General features: G+C 41.3%; 1 protein-coding gene across 1 annotated transcript in view; it reads right to left on the bottom strand.

The window, feature by feature from the left end:
• Nucleotides 1-14,866, bottom strand: part of LOC124552322 — a 220,062-nt gene that overhangs the window by 28,085 nt on the left and 177,111 nt on the right. The window contains exons 32-35 of the mRNA XM_047126594.1: nt 13,905-14,130; nt 7,481-7,728; nt 4,879-5,008; nt 1,192-1,338 (exon numbers count right to left, since the gene is read on the bottom strand). Coding sequence (XP_046982550.1) covers nt 1,192-1,338; nt 4,879-5,008; nt 7,481-7,728; nt 13,905-14,130 — 751 coding nt within the window. The remainder of the gene's footprint in view (nt 1-1,191; nt 1,339-4,878; nt 5,009-7,480; nt 7,729-13,904; nt 14,131-14,866) is intronic.

The following is a 14,866-nucleotide window of genomic DNA, read 5'->3' as shown; positions in this document are numbered from 1 at the left end:
TCCTTGATGCCTCAGGATGTGTCTTACCAACAAATCCCTTTGATCAGTTAAGTTGTGCCATAAATTTCTCTTTCCCAACTCGGGTCAGTACCACCTCATTAATTATTCACTTTACCCCTCTTATCTTCAGCATTATTCTGTAGCACCACATTTCCAAAGCTTCTATCTCTCTTCTTGTCTGAACTGCTTATTGTCCACATTTCACTTCTGTACAAAGCTACACTCCAGACAAATACCTTTAGAAAAGATTTCCTAATGCTTAAATTGACATTAGATGTTAACAAATTCCTCTTATCAAGAATTTTTGTTTGTTTGCCATTGTCAGTGTATATTTTGTATCCTCTGTACTTTGATCATAATCAGTTACTTTACTGCCCAAAGAGCAAAACCCAGCTACTACTATGTGTCTCATTTCCAAATCTAATTCTCCCAGCATTACCTGATTTCATTCAACTTCATTCCATTAGTCTTGTTTTACTTCTGTTGATTTTCATTTTATAGTCTCTTTTCTGACCATTATCCATTACTGTTCAACTGCTCATTCAAGTACTTTGGCATCTGTGACAGAATTAAACTGTTGTTGTCCAACCTCACAGTTTTTATTTGTTTTGAATTCTTCTGTAAATGCAATACAATGTGGCACTGTTGAAGAAAACGTTAGGAGTGTAACCATGCAATCGTTACCTAGTGTATGGCAGACACGGATACAGAGTTCAATTCTGTCAAGAGGACAGGGCACAGTTTCTCAGAGAATTCCTGCACCTCCCCCCCCCCCCCACCACCCCACCCTCCTTCCCCCCCTCCCACCCCACAAAATTTAATTTGCCTTCTCCCACACATTTTACATACCACAGATTTTAATAATAAACTGCCCCTTCTCCACTCGCCTATCCATCTTCCCTTTCATCTGCAACCACTTTATGGGCTGCTGTGAGTGGAGATGGTGGGAATGGAGGGATGGGGAGAGATGTAAGGAAAAATAGCCCTGCCTCTTTCTTACAGTGCAAACACCACACTGTAATCAACTCTGCATTCATTATGCCTAATGCTGTGCTCTGTTGTATTGTATTATTTAGTTTTTAAGTCACATTCTATACTGGCCTGAAGTCATACAAGTTCCAACAACTCCTTCACTCCTAGGAAAATACCAAGTTCATTGTGCATCCATTATAGATTTAAACTCTTACTGACCTGAACAGAGCCTGCCCGGGAACAGCGGGTTCTCGGAGAGGTCGGCAAAGCCCTCATGGCAGCTGCACGTGTACGTGCCCCGGAGGTTGAAGCAGTGTGCATTCTCCGAGCAGTCGTGGTACTGCCGGCTTGTGCACTCGTCGAAATCTGAAAACATCCACTTGGGTCATTTTATGTACAGCACCAGAACAGCCTACACACAAGATAGAACTCTTCTTGACCATAATCTAATAATAGTCTTAGATTTCATATAGGAGTAGACGATATACAATGATTAGTGATTTACTTGATACATTCTATCTTATTGTACATTTGTGATTGTGTTTATTCCTTTCACATTTATTAATCATTAACTAACACTGTTCGGAATAACAGAATGCCCTCTAAATAATGAAGGTGGATGTATTTCATTTGCAAGATTATACAACTGGATAATTTGTGTATACACATCTGCATTCTGTTGACACTGTAATTTCAAATCCAGATAGATAATAATTTACTCCTGTAATACAGTTTTTCTGTGATAGATACAAAAATTACCAAATAGAAAGTTCCAGAAAGACACTACATAAAACTGAAATCAATTATTAAAAGTGTTTGTACATCAGTAGTTAAAAACTTTTAACATAATTTACAAGATTCATATCAAATGAAGTACCTTTAGCACTGAAACCTCTGTAAGCATTAGTAATCAGAACAACTAAGGACCTTGGCAGGAACTTGCATATTTCAAAGGCAACTGTTCAAAATTTTATGAAATTCTGTGCAAAAAAGAAACTGTGTAAGAAAATCAACAGTGTTAAACATTTACTTCATTACTATAAAACTTACTGTTACACTTAAGTTTTTGTGAATATGTAATTTTTCATTATAACTTTTCAAAAGTATTAATACAAATAATGAACTGATCATGACTGACTGTTACTTTCCCAATACAAGGACAGAATGCCAAGTACTTAGCTGGCATGTCAGTTGTTAAAGTACACTCCTGGAAATGGAAAAAAGAACACATTGACACCGGTGTGTCAGACCCACCATACTTGCTCCGGACGCTGCAAGAGGGCTGTACAAGCAATGATCACACGCACGACACAGCGGACACACCAGGAACCGCGGTGTTGGCCGTCGAATGGCGCTAGCTGCGCAGCATTTGTGCACCGCCGCCGTCAGTGTCAGCCAGTTTGCCGTGGCATACGGAGCTCCATCGCAGTCTTTAACACTGGTAGCATGCCGCGACAGCGTGGACGTGAACCGTATGTGCAGTTGACGGACTTTGAGTGAGGGCGTATAGTGGGCATGCGGGAGGCCGGGTGGACGTACCGCCGAATTGCTCAACACGTGGGGCGTGAGGTCTCCACAGTACATCGATGTTGTCGCCAGTGGTCGGCGGAAGGTGCACGTGCCCGTCGACCTGGGACCGGACCGCAGCGACGCACGGATGCACGCCAAGACCGTAGGGTCCTACGCAGTGCCGTAGGGGACCGCACCGCCACTTCCCAGCAAATTAGGGACACTGTTGCTCCTGGGGTATCGGCGAGGACCATTCGCAACCGTCTCCATCAAGCTGGGCTACGGTCCCGCACACCGTTAGGCCGTCTTCCGCTCACGCCCCAACATCGTGCAGCCCGCCTCCAGTGGTGTCGCGACAGGCGTGAATGGAGGGACGAATGGAGACGTGTCGTCTTCAGCGATGAGAGTCGCTTCTGCCTTGGTGCCAATGATGGTCGTATGCGTGTTTGGCGCCGTGCAAGTGAGCGCCACAATCAGGACTGCATACGACCGAGGCACACAGGGCCAACACCCGGCATCATGGTGTGGGGAGCGATCTCCTACACTGGCCGTACACCACTGGTGATCCTCGAGGGGACACTGAATAGTGCACGGTACATCCAAACCGTCATCGAACCCATCGTTCTACCATTCCTAGACCGGCAAGGGAACTTGCTGTTCCAACAGGACAATCCACGTCCGCATGTATCCCGTGCCACCCAACGTGCTCTAGAAGGTGTAAGTCAACTACCCTGGCCAGCAAGATCTCCGGATCTGTCCCCCATTGAGCATGTTTGGGACTGGATGAAGCGTCGTCTCACGCGGTCTGCACGTCCAGCACGAACGCTGGTCCAACTGAGGCGCCAGGTGGAAATGGCATGGCAAGCCGTTCCACAGGACTACATCCAGCATCTCTACGATCGTCTCCATGGGAGAATAGCAGCCTGCATTGCTGCGAAAGGTGGATATACACTGTACTAGTGCCGACATTGTGCATGCTCTGTTGCCTGTGTCTATGTGCCTGTGGTTCTGTCAGTGTGATCATGTGATGTATCTGACCCCAGGAATGTGTCAATAAAGTTTCCCCTTCCTGGGACAATGAATTCACGGTGTTCTTATTTCAATTTCCAGGAGTGTATAAAGTATAGGGTACACAAGTTGTTGTAATGTTTCAAACAAAGGAATGTACAAATTATTTAACCCGTCTGTGGAAAGTGAATGAATATTTCTTTGAAGACTGGGACAATAAAAGATAACATTGACTAAAAGGCAGTGTTTCATTCCGTAGTTTGAAAATATGACATGGACCTCTCACTAAAACTAGACATTAAGCCAATTTCAACAATTATGTATGCTTTAAAATTAAACTTTTATCTCTTGTCAAAGCATAATATCATTACTTCAGTTACCCTGCAGCACTGTTGCAGTTAAGTATGTGACTGTATGCAGGAGGAGCTATATTTGATCAGTTAGAAGAGAAACAAAAAGTGGTATATCCACCACAATAGAGGAATACTTAAATGTGAAGGATGTAAACTGCAACTTGTAAATATATCTTTTGAAGTATCAACCACATAAAATGTAGTGTAAGCTCATAATTTAACATAGCACAGGAGAGCATATTTATCTGTATCAACAATACAGTCAGTAACTGGTATCGTTGAAAAAGCAGGAATATAAGCGTGGCAACTAGCTGTGTGCTCCAGGAACAGTTCTGACCCAACTTCATTCTGACTGCTATTCAGGCTCTTTTGCCGACCGTTGTCAGAGTCTGACACATTTGGTTTAATGCTTTAATTTCTCTCTGTAGTATGTTTAGTATGATATTCATAAGAAAGTTGCTTTGCTTTTAAATAGTTCTTAAACACCTCTTAAGTTGCACAAGGATATGAAGCTATGTAATGAAAAGTGTTACTAAAAATTGCAAATGTTATTGTATCACTGTGTTTCTATTCTTAATCAACTTATGAGTCCTTAATATCTAACTGATAAATACTAGAAGTCCTCTTGCTGTGACACCTTCTAAAATCAGTCTACATATTATAAAGGAAAAGGTATGTATTTTACGTATGTACGTATAGATGTATTAAACCGGGGACCTAGAAATGATGGACAGGCTTCGTCCCACCCAGCCCTCAGTGGTTCACAACCCCACAGTAGGCCACAGCAGTCCACCACCCACCCCACCGCCACTCTGAACCCAGGGTTATTGTGTGGTTCGGACCCCAGTAGACCCCCCGGGAACATCTCATACCAGACGAGTGTAACCCCAAATGTTTGCATAGTAGAATAATTATGGTGTACGCATTGCGCAGCAATTGCCGACACAGTAAGGGAAAAAGTTGTGTTACAATATTAACAACATAAAATGCCAAACTCTCCATACAATAGAGTACTTTGCTCGGAAATAAAACTTACCCTCTGCCTCAATGTGCTGTATGCGCTCCTTGTCAGCATAGACGTCGGTGCCTCCCAGGCTGTAGTTGGTGGCTCTTAGCGACTTGCGGAACACCTCCTTCAGTCGCTCCTCGTCAGTATTGTCTGACAGCTGCAACACAATGAACACCACTAGTATCCCACTTCACATATGTGAGTGACATACATTCTGTTACACTGGTACCTGCAGAGCAATCACTTATCTCTGGAGTCCTAACATTTTTTAACCTCAGTGGTCATGTAAAAATAGGCTGTATGACCATCCCTGAAAATCACTGTGCATACCTGGAGGAAACTAACACATAGGCATGCCCCTGTTTTAATTATATTGTGTCTCTGGGCATCATATACAGTAGGTTCAATATGTTCTGTGACTACCTCAAAATAAAATACAAAATAATTTATTTTTCCACACCTTGGCTGCATTGATTGTATAGGCTCTGGAATACCTTGACACAGCTTTGAGTGGAATCCTGTTCAGAATCATCCTCACATGCCAATTAATGTGTTCAGCATCCACAGTGTGCTTCCACTTCAGAGTATATGAGTCCAGGGAAGAGCATGAACTCCACTGGGACCAAGCGAGATATTCAAGGACTCTTACCCCTTGTTTTTGGCCAAATGCTAATGCAGAAGTACGCTATTGAGGGCTGGAAAACGAAGTCACAGAACAAATCCACCCCATTGCAAGATTCGTGCACTTGAAACACATTGGCAAATAAATAAATTAATTAATTTTCCTACCCTTGTGCAATAGTTGACAGAAGAGACAACTTTTCACAAGTGTAGTGTTATCAGTTCTGTAGGCAACTCCTACTCTGTAATCAGCATGCAGCTTCAGCTGACTGCCTTTAGTGACCTCTAGTAGCACTCCTGGGATCAGTTATATAGCATTCAAGGGATTCTGGTGAATTTATGTTAGTTAATTTTATGGCCAATAGTAACTGAAAATGTAAACTACCACAGGTGTATAAGTACAATACTGCCACAAGCTAGTACCTAGCATCATACTATGGATACACATGACATGTTTCAAGTAAAATTTTTCCCTCTACAACTTACAAATTAATAAGAGAAATGAATATTTATTTAGAGATAAATGTATGAAACTTTACTATTTGTGTGAAGTTATGAACATAGTTTATTTAGTTATTTACCAGGGAGCTACAGCAATGAGTTACAGTTTTTTAAATGCAAGATTTTCTTCCATAGTGCACAACACAGTGTGCCTTCCAAAAACCTGCAGATGACATGTAAAGTTGCTGAGATCACAGAGTGACAAGTTCCTCAGTGTGCTGTTTGAAGTCATTTGGGAATGTTCACTCCCTGGCACCTGCACGAGTCTTTAGATCACCCGCAAAAAGAAATCTGCTGTTATAGGTTTCATGTGGACTATCCCTGAGGACCACAGTATCCACACCATCTTTCAGGAAACCTGTTGCTCCATTCTAGCACATCATCGCACACAGAATGTACATCTGAACACCTCACTTAAATAACCATTCCTCCATCCGAACATCCATCTCAACACAACCAATCGTGTGCAGTATGTTCCATCCACCCCTACAACTTTGAATATTGTTAGCTCAGTAGCTAAAATTGACATATGTTTGATTTAAATTGATTTGTACACGGCTACAGGCTAGGAAATAATAATGCTCTAGTTTAAAAAATATCACTCATAGCTTTAAATATCTGGAAAATAACTAAATAAACAACGGTCATAACCCCACAAAAGAAGTAATCTTTCTTATGTTTATCTATCTAATTAAATATTCCTTTCACATTTTATTCTGTAAGTCACAGACGAAAAAAGACTTATTTGGAACTCCTTGTATATCTTCAGCATTAACCATCTAAATACTGACTGATTGGTTGCTTTATTAATATGTGAAACAATTGATCTTGTATGAATTTTCTCGTGTAAAACAATGAATTTTTATGGCTTAAAATTAATTTCTTACACAGTAATGATTTTTTTAAAAATCTAATTACATTTATTTTCTATAGTCTTAGCTACTTATTACTTCTATAAAGACACACCATAAACTTTACTTCATATAATGGATAATGTTTTAATTTAGGTACTCCATTACCACATAAAAACTTTTATTTTCTAAATAATCTTTCAGTTTTGTTGGGAAAGAGTAGATAGTCTCTGTGTCTTTTATATGCTGTGGTAATTTGTTATGTAATATGATGGCATAGTATAATAAACTCCTCTGAGTTCTAACTTTATTGTTTTTATCCAGATGCGAATTGTAGCAATTTCTGATTTTATAATCATGTACAAAACAATTTTCAGCATAGTGGTCAGTATTCTTTTAACATACAGATGAGCCTGAAAAGGCTCAAAAACTAGTTTATGAAAAATACATGTATTTCAAAAAGTTACTAGAAACAGATATCAGTACATGCATTAAATTAATGTAGAGTCACACATCCTACAATATCCATAATGGACAATATTAATTCATCACATCTTTGGAGGCGTAAAATTTAATTTTTGTCTGCTTAAGACTGGATGGTGGCTGTAGTGTAGGTGACGTGTACTGACTGATCAGATGGACGGAACATAGCTCACCCTGACTTGGAAGGTGACGATGATGCCAGCGCCTGCACTCTCATCGGGTGGCAGGAAGGCTTCCACGGAGACACCGTGGAAGACGTCACGCAGGTCGGACTGCATGACCAGCCGGTCGAGACCCTCAGCGGCGGCACGAGATGTTTCGGCAAAGGTGTCGCTGCCCGTGTCTCCCAGGCTGGGCGAGAAGGTGAGCGGACGGTCACCGCGCCGGGCCAGCACCAGCCGCAGTGTATAAGTATATGTTGCTGCAGGAAGGGAGGCCACTCTTTGGTATCACATCACACACCATGTATTGCAACTAGTCTTTCAGCCCCCCCCCCCCCCCCCTCTTCCTCCCACTCTCTCTCTCTCTCTCTCTCTCTCTCTCTCTCTCTCTCTCTCTCTCTCCACACACACACACACACACACACACACACACACACGCACACAGAGAGAGAGAGAGAGAGAGAGGGGGCAGGGGGGGGGGGAGGGGGCAGTGAAAGAAAAGAATGAGAGATGCACAAACAGACAAAGATCATGCTACAATCCTTTTCTGAGTGTGGGTATCTATCATATATTTAGTGAAACAACTTGCCCAAGTGACATAAGGCAGTACTGGCTTAGCCTAAAAGGACATCATCATTTATACACCACTCACTAATAAAATGTACGATCATTCAAGCAAACTCCAGGCATTTCTGTGGGTAATTCTGTTGCTAGCACTCTACAGTGTTAATATCCAAACGCACTCCCTACTTTATAGAGCAGTGTATGATGGCTATGAACCAGACTGCTGGATGTGCTCAGTTACTGAAATGGAGTACTTGGCCTCAACATTTTCCATAACTGGTTTTCAGTGCATTACTTTGCTCGTTATGCTCGCATCACTCTCTGGAGTCATGTTAGATAGTGGCTGCTGTTTGTAGTAGTGTTTGACAATCTAAGAATTATTAACTGAAAAATGTATTCAAACAAATCCTCGAGAGCTGATGTCGAGTATTTGAGTACCAAATCTCAGAATGAGACCTCCCGTTTTACATAGTGATTCAGCTCTTGTCAGCAGCACGCGAGGCCAGAACAAGAACACTGTAATATTGTTGGCTAAATGGTACCTACATAGAAACTTGTCGAATCTGAAGCATGATGTTGGTGTTTTGGAAGACAGTCTTTTCAGATAAACATTGTTGTATGTGGAAACTGTAATGTCATGCATTATGGGAGAAACTCAGCTGGACAGTAACTAGTTCTGAATCTAATTATGTTTTGCTTCAATTATGAATGATTAGTATTCAAAGTAAGTGTATTGCCTCGCCTAAAAAAATATCTTAATACCCACTGACAACAGCTCAACATCCTATTAATCATTTGTAGTGATCGCCATTGTAGTCCAGGTGAACTGCTATCAATGGAGCTACAACTGTGCAATATCTTCTGCGTGAGGGGCTCAGTTGTAGAGGTGACGAGGTGAGTGAAAGAACATTCATGAGGTGTGGCAGAAGAGTATATGTCCACCTGCAATACTCATGTGAAATGTCTGGCTGTTATGAACAGCACCCATACTCATGTTTTCCACAGTGCCATGAGGTATGAATATGGTGTGGGTGTGTGTTTCTTTTGTACTCTAGCTTGACAAAGGATTTATTCTGGAAGCCAGCAAATTTTCTCTCTCCTTTGTGTGTGCATGTTGACGACTCAAAGCTTCTGCTATTTGGGAAGAAGTGTCCTTTGTTCCTAAATTATTTAAATCAAAAGATATATTTAAGAAATCAATTTTGGAATACGCATATTTTATAATTCTGTTTATACAACCCTGTGTATTTTTTTAACAAATAATTTTCTTAAAACAGAATAAGAAATATTGCCTAGCAATGAATATACACTAATCCAAAAATGTGTTTTTTATGCAAAATGTAAGATTTGTTTGAGAAACTAACTTCAGAAAGTGGACATATTTTCCTTCAGTTAGATGAAACTGTTTTCTTTGGAGGTGCATGATACAACATGAAATCCTACATTTCTGATGAATACACACTAGATAAACATTCAAGAATGGAGGACTTTACAACTGCAGCCACATATATGGTTTGAATCCTTTCCATTCTCGGAAACAGATGTGATTTAATTCTGTTTAACTCACTGATGTTTTCATGTATCTGAGATCAATCATGACCACTAGATCTATTCCTAATCAAATGTTTCAGGTGATAATTCCTTCGTAGAGTATAACATAAACTTTGGTTCTCTCATAACAGACGCTTTTGGCCACTACATAAAACTGCTGGAAATGATCTTCCGATTTCCGTATTCTTTCAGTAATTATCCCTAGCTTTATTAACATGTATTGGAAATCAGAACCATCTACATCTACATGGATACTCTGCAAATCACATTTAAGTGCCTGGCAGAGGGTTCATTGAACCAGTTTCACAATTCTCTATTATTCCAATGTCGTATAGTGTGCGGAAAGAACGAACACCTATATATTTCCGTACAAGCTCTGATTTCCCTTATTTTATCATAGTGACCGTTTCTCCCTATGTAGGTCAGTGTCAAGAAAATATTTTCGCATTTGGAGGAGAAAGTTGGCAATTGGAATTTTGTGAGAAGATTCCATCGCAACGAAAAATGCCTTTCTTTTAATGATGTTCAGCCCAAATTCTGTATCGTTTCTGTGACACTCTCTCCCATATTTCACATTAATACAAAATGTGCTGCCCTTCTTTGAACTTTTTTGATGTACTCCGTCAGTCCTACCTGGTAAGGATCCCACGCCATGCAGTAGTATTCTAAAAGAAGACGTACAAGCGTAGTGCAGGCAGTCTCCTTAGTAGATCTGTTACATTTTCTAAGTGTCCTGCCAATAAAATGCAGTCTTTGGTTAGCCTTCCCAACAACATTTTTGATGTGTTCCTTCCAATTTAAGTTGTTCATAATTGTAATACCTAGGTATTTAGTTGAATTTACAGCTTTTAGATTAGACTGATTTACCATGTAACCACAGTTTAAAGAATTCCTTTTAGCACTCATGTGGATGACCTCACACTTTTCGTTATTTAGGGTCAACTGCCAATTTTCACTCCATTCGGATATCTTTTCTAAATCGTTTTGCATTCACAGTGTCATAACAGGTTTTACAGGGGATATCTTTCATGAACTAACTGAGCAAAAACTGCCATGAGAGAACTGGTAATATTAACTTTGACACTTTCTTTAGAAAGGCAGTTTGAAGCAATTGAGGGATTTCATACAAAGCACGAGGTCAAAATAGCTCATTTCCGATAACCAAGTTACTTAAAAGATGATGTTTTAATTACAATTAACTAATTATCAATAAAGATATGTTGATAACTCGTGTAATAATTTGCCTGGACAAAATCCAATTTCAGACTTCCAATCATATAATCATTTGCTATACACTGATGAGCCAGAACATTACGAGCGTCGGCCTACTATCGGTCTGAGTTTGGCTGAGGGCAGATTGTGATGGCCTGGAAGCTCAGCACGAGCATTTTGGAAACCGCATGATTTGTCAGGTCTTCAAAGAGTACTGTAGCGAGTGTGTTCAATACAGGGTGAAACCACCTCCTGACATCATGGGGTTGGGCAGCCACCCATCATTACAGATATTGGATGTCATAGGCTGGACATACTGGTAAAACAGGACAGACAGGGAACCGTGGCGGAACTAACATCAGACTCACTGGGCAGAGTACAAGTGTGCCTGAACACCCAATGCACCAAACACTCATAAAAAAGGGCCTCCACAGTTGACAACTTACGCATGTGCCGATGTTAACACCACAAAATTGGCAACGAAGACTGAAATGACTGTCGGCATTGGACTTTGGCCCTTCCTGATACTGATGGTAGGGCACAAATCCATCATCTTCCAGGCGAACATCTCCTTGATATCAGTACTGCAGGATAGAGACAAGCTAGAAGTGGCTCCATTATATTCTGGGGAAGACTCCCTTGGGTATCCATGAGTCCAGTGGACCTCTCGCAAGGCAACATGATGGCCAAGGAGTATCGTACACTAGTTTCAGACCATGTACACCCCTTCATGATGATAATGTTCTCCAATGGCAGTGGCATTTTTCAGAAATATAATGCACTGTGTCACACGGAGTGTGATGGAGTGGTCCAAGGAACACAGTGGTGAGTTCCAATTGATGTACTGGCCCCACTCCTATTTGCCAGATCTAAACCCAAATGAACACATATGGGATGTCATTGAATACGATGTCAGAGCTCATCACCCCCCCCCCCCCCCCCCTTTCCCCTCAATTCATGGGAATTAGGTGACTCGTGTGTGCGGATGTGGTACCAACTCCCTCCAGTGACCTACAGAGGCCTCATTGTTCCCCCAGCATGATGGAGGTGCCAAAGGTGGAGGTACCAGCTCTTAGTTAGGAGGTCATAATGTTCTGGCTGATCAGTGTACATCCCAATGTTGTTGTTGTTGTGATCTTCAGTCCTGAGACTGGTTTAATGCAGCTCTCCATGCAACTCTATCCTGTGCAAGTTTCTTCATCTCCCAGTACCTACTGCAACCTACATCCTTCTGAATCTGCTTAGTGTATTCATCTCCTGGTCTCCCTCTACGATTTTTACCTTCTACGCTGCCCTCCAATACTAAATTGGTGATCCCTTGATGCCTCAAACATGTCCTTCCAACCGATACCCTTCTTCTAGTCAAGTTGTGCCACAAACTTCTCTTCTCCCCAATCCTATTCAATACTTCCTCATTAGTTATGTGATCTACCCATCTAATCTTCAGCATTCTTCTGTAGCACCACATTTCAGAAGCTTCTATTCTCTTCTTATCCAAACTATTTATCGTCCATGTTTCACTTCCATACATGGCTACACTCCATACAAATACTTTCAGAAATTACTTCCTGATGCTTAAATCTATACTCGATGTTAACAAATTTCTCTTCTTCAGAAACGCTTTCCTTGCCATTGCCAGTTACATTTCATATCCTCTCTACATCGACCATCATCAGTTATTTTGTTTCCCAAATAGCAAAACTCCTTTACTACTTTAAGTGCCTCATTTCCTAATCTAATTCCCTCAGCATCACCCAACTTAATTCGACTACATTCCATTATCCTCGATTTGCTTTTGTTGATGTTCATCTTATATCCTCCTTTCAAGACACTGTCCATTCCGTTCAACTGCTCTTCCAAGTCCTTTGCTGTCTCCGACAGAATTACAATCTCATCGGCGAACCTCAAAGTTTTTATTTCTTCTACATGGATTTTAATACCTGCTCTGAACTTTTCTTTTGTTTCTTTTACTGCTTGCTCAATATAGAGATTGAATAACATTGGGGAGAGGCTAAAACCCTGTCTCACTCCCTTCCCAACCACTGCTCCCCTTTCATGCCCCTCGACTCTTATAACTGCCATCTGGTTTGTGTACAAATTGTAAATAGCCTTTCGCTCCCAGTATTTTACCCCTGCCACCTTCAGAATTTGAAAGAGAGTAGTCCAGTTAACATTGTCAAAAGCTTTCTCTAAGTCTACAAATGCTAGAAACGTAGGTTTGCCTTTCCTTAATCTCCCTTCTAAGATAAGTTGTAAGGTCAGTATTGCCTCACGTGTTCTAATATTTCTACAGAATCCAAACTGATCTTCCCCGAGGTCGGCTTCTACCAGTTTTTCCATTTGTCTGTAAAGAATTCGTGTTAGTATTTTGCATCACAATAACATTCAGTTTAATTTTTAATTTGGAATTTTTGTATTGGTGTTTGTTTTTGTATGTTTCTAGCTCTTCCAGCCCCCTTTTAACTTGGCTCAATTCATAAATTATAAACACAACTTGCACACAAGCAGGACCTGAAATCTGAGGGACTCCAAATGTCATCTGGTCAGCAGCATAACTTAAAAGTATACAAAACTTGATTTTATTTGTAAGACATGACATAATTATAATACAGGGCTTGTCTGGTGCCATTAAAATGAAGTTACAAACCACCAAAATAAAAAGAGTTGCATCAGCTGAAGGGGGACAGTTGTCAAGAGTCTTTGGAGAATATCAATGGGGTGTAGCAAGCAGGAGCTCTGACAGTTAAGGTGCGCATGTTTTTCAAGACGGCACTGCACTGTTCTTGCCAAGTGTGAGTGTGGCAACAATAATGCAATGACATATTTTGGTGCATTTCACTTGTGTTTTTTTTTACCATTCAATTATCAACAAACATTATTGAAAGTTTTGTAAAGTTAAGACTGTGTCAAACAAAAAATTGACAAGTAGTCTGCCAAGTCTGGGCACCCGATGACCTCGAGATAAGATTTTCCACAGGAGCTGTGCATTTGGGATTCTGAATTATTAGTGGTAGCTCATACTAATGTAATTTGAAATAAACACAGTTGGATCTCACAAAGTCCTCCTCTAAGCTCTCGGCGCTAGCCATCTCTAGTCAGTGGTACTCACGCTTGCAGGGTCGGTCCGGGAAGATCCTGGCGAACCCGGGCCGGCAGAGGCAGCGTGGGCGGCCATCTGCAGCCCTCTGGCACACCTCGTTGCGTGCCGCACTGCACTCGGGCCGGCAAGACGAGGACGTCGAAGTGCTGCCACCGCCCACACCGGCCGTCAGCAGCACGTTGCCGCTCGCACCGTCTGCATCCTGCCGCGAGCCCTGCTCGTCCTCCTTGTCCACCTGTCCGTATCCACACACTGGAGTTGTACATCACCCAAGGTGATCACAAGTCAGCTTGAAAGTCACCAAACAGTAGGTCAGAAGTTGGTACAATAGGCACGTAGACATGCCGGTTTCCATCCTGTCGAAGTCTGATATTACAGTGTAGCCTTTGCAGAGTCTGAGAAATTGTGCTTTGGATTGCATTTCTCTATCTGAAAGTATTTCTTAATTTGCTAGAAATGGTCACTATCAGCATTTATAATGTGCGGCTAGTGATGTCTGCTGCCAATGGATGGACAGCAAAAGAAATATACAGAGAAATGAAAGTTGTACTGAGTGCACATAGTAAGTAAAAAAGTTTTTAAAATGAAGGATTTCGATTTGTGGCAGAGAGACATGGACTTTAACAAAAGAAAAATTTGAAAATTAAGGGTTGTGTTGGAACCTGTGGGGAGAGATACATGTTGGAAATTAGTAAGAGAAATGGGAAAACTAATGCATTAGGTAAAGACTGGAATGGATGACATAGTTATGATTGAAAAAAAAGTTGTTGGTCACAGGAATTTCTTGGCAGGTTTCCAAGAACCTACTGGAAACTGAGTAAATGACACTAGAAAATGTGGAAGACTAGCATGAATGCATTTAGCTGTGGACTGCAATGCACATTGTAGTTTAGACGAGGTCTTCGGCCAGTATGGGGTGTCAAAAAGCTGATTGTGATGATGGTGACCTATCAAATATTGGAGTCTACTGA

This window comes from Schistocerca americana, chromosome 10 (assembly GCF_021461395.2).
Source record: "Schistocerca americana isolate TAMUIC-IGC-003095 chromosome 10, iqSchAmer2.1, whole genome shotgun sequence".
NCBI lineage: Eukaryota > Metazoa > Arthropoda > Insecta > Orthoptera > Acrididae > Schistocerca > Schistocerca americana.
This window is presented reverse-complemented; position numbering and strand designations above follow the sequence as displayed.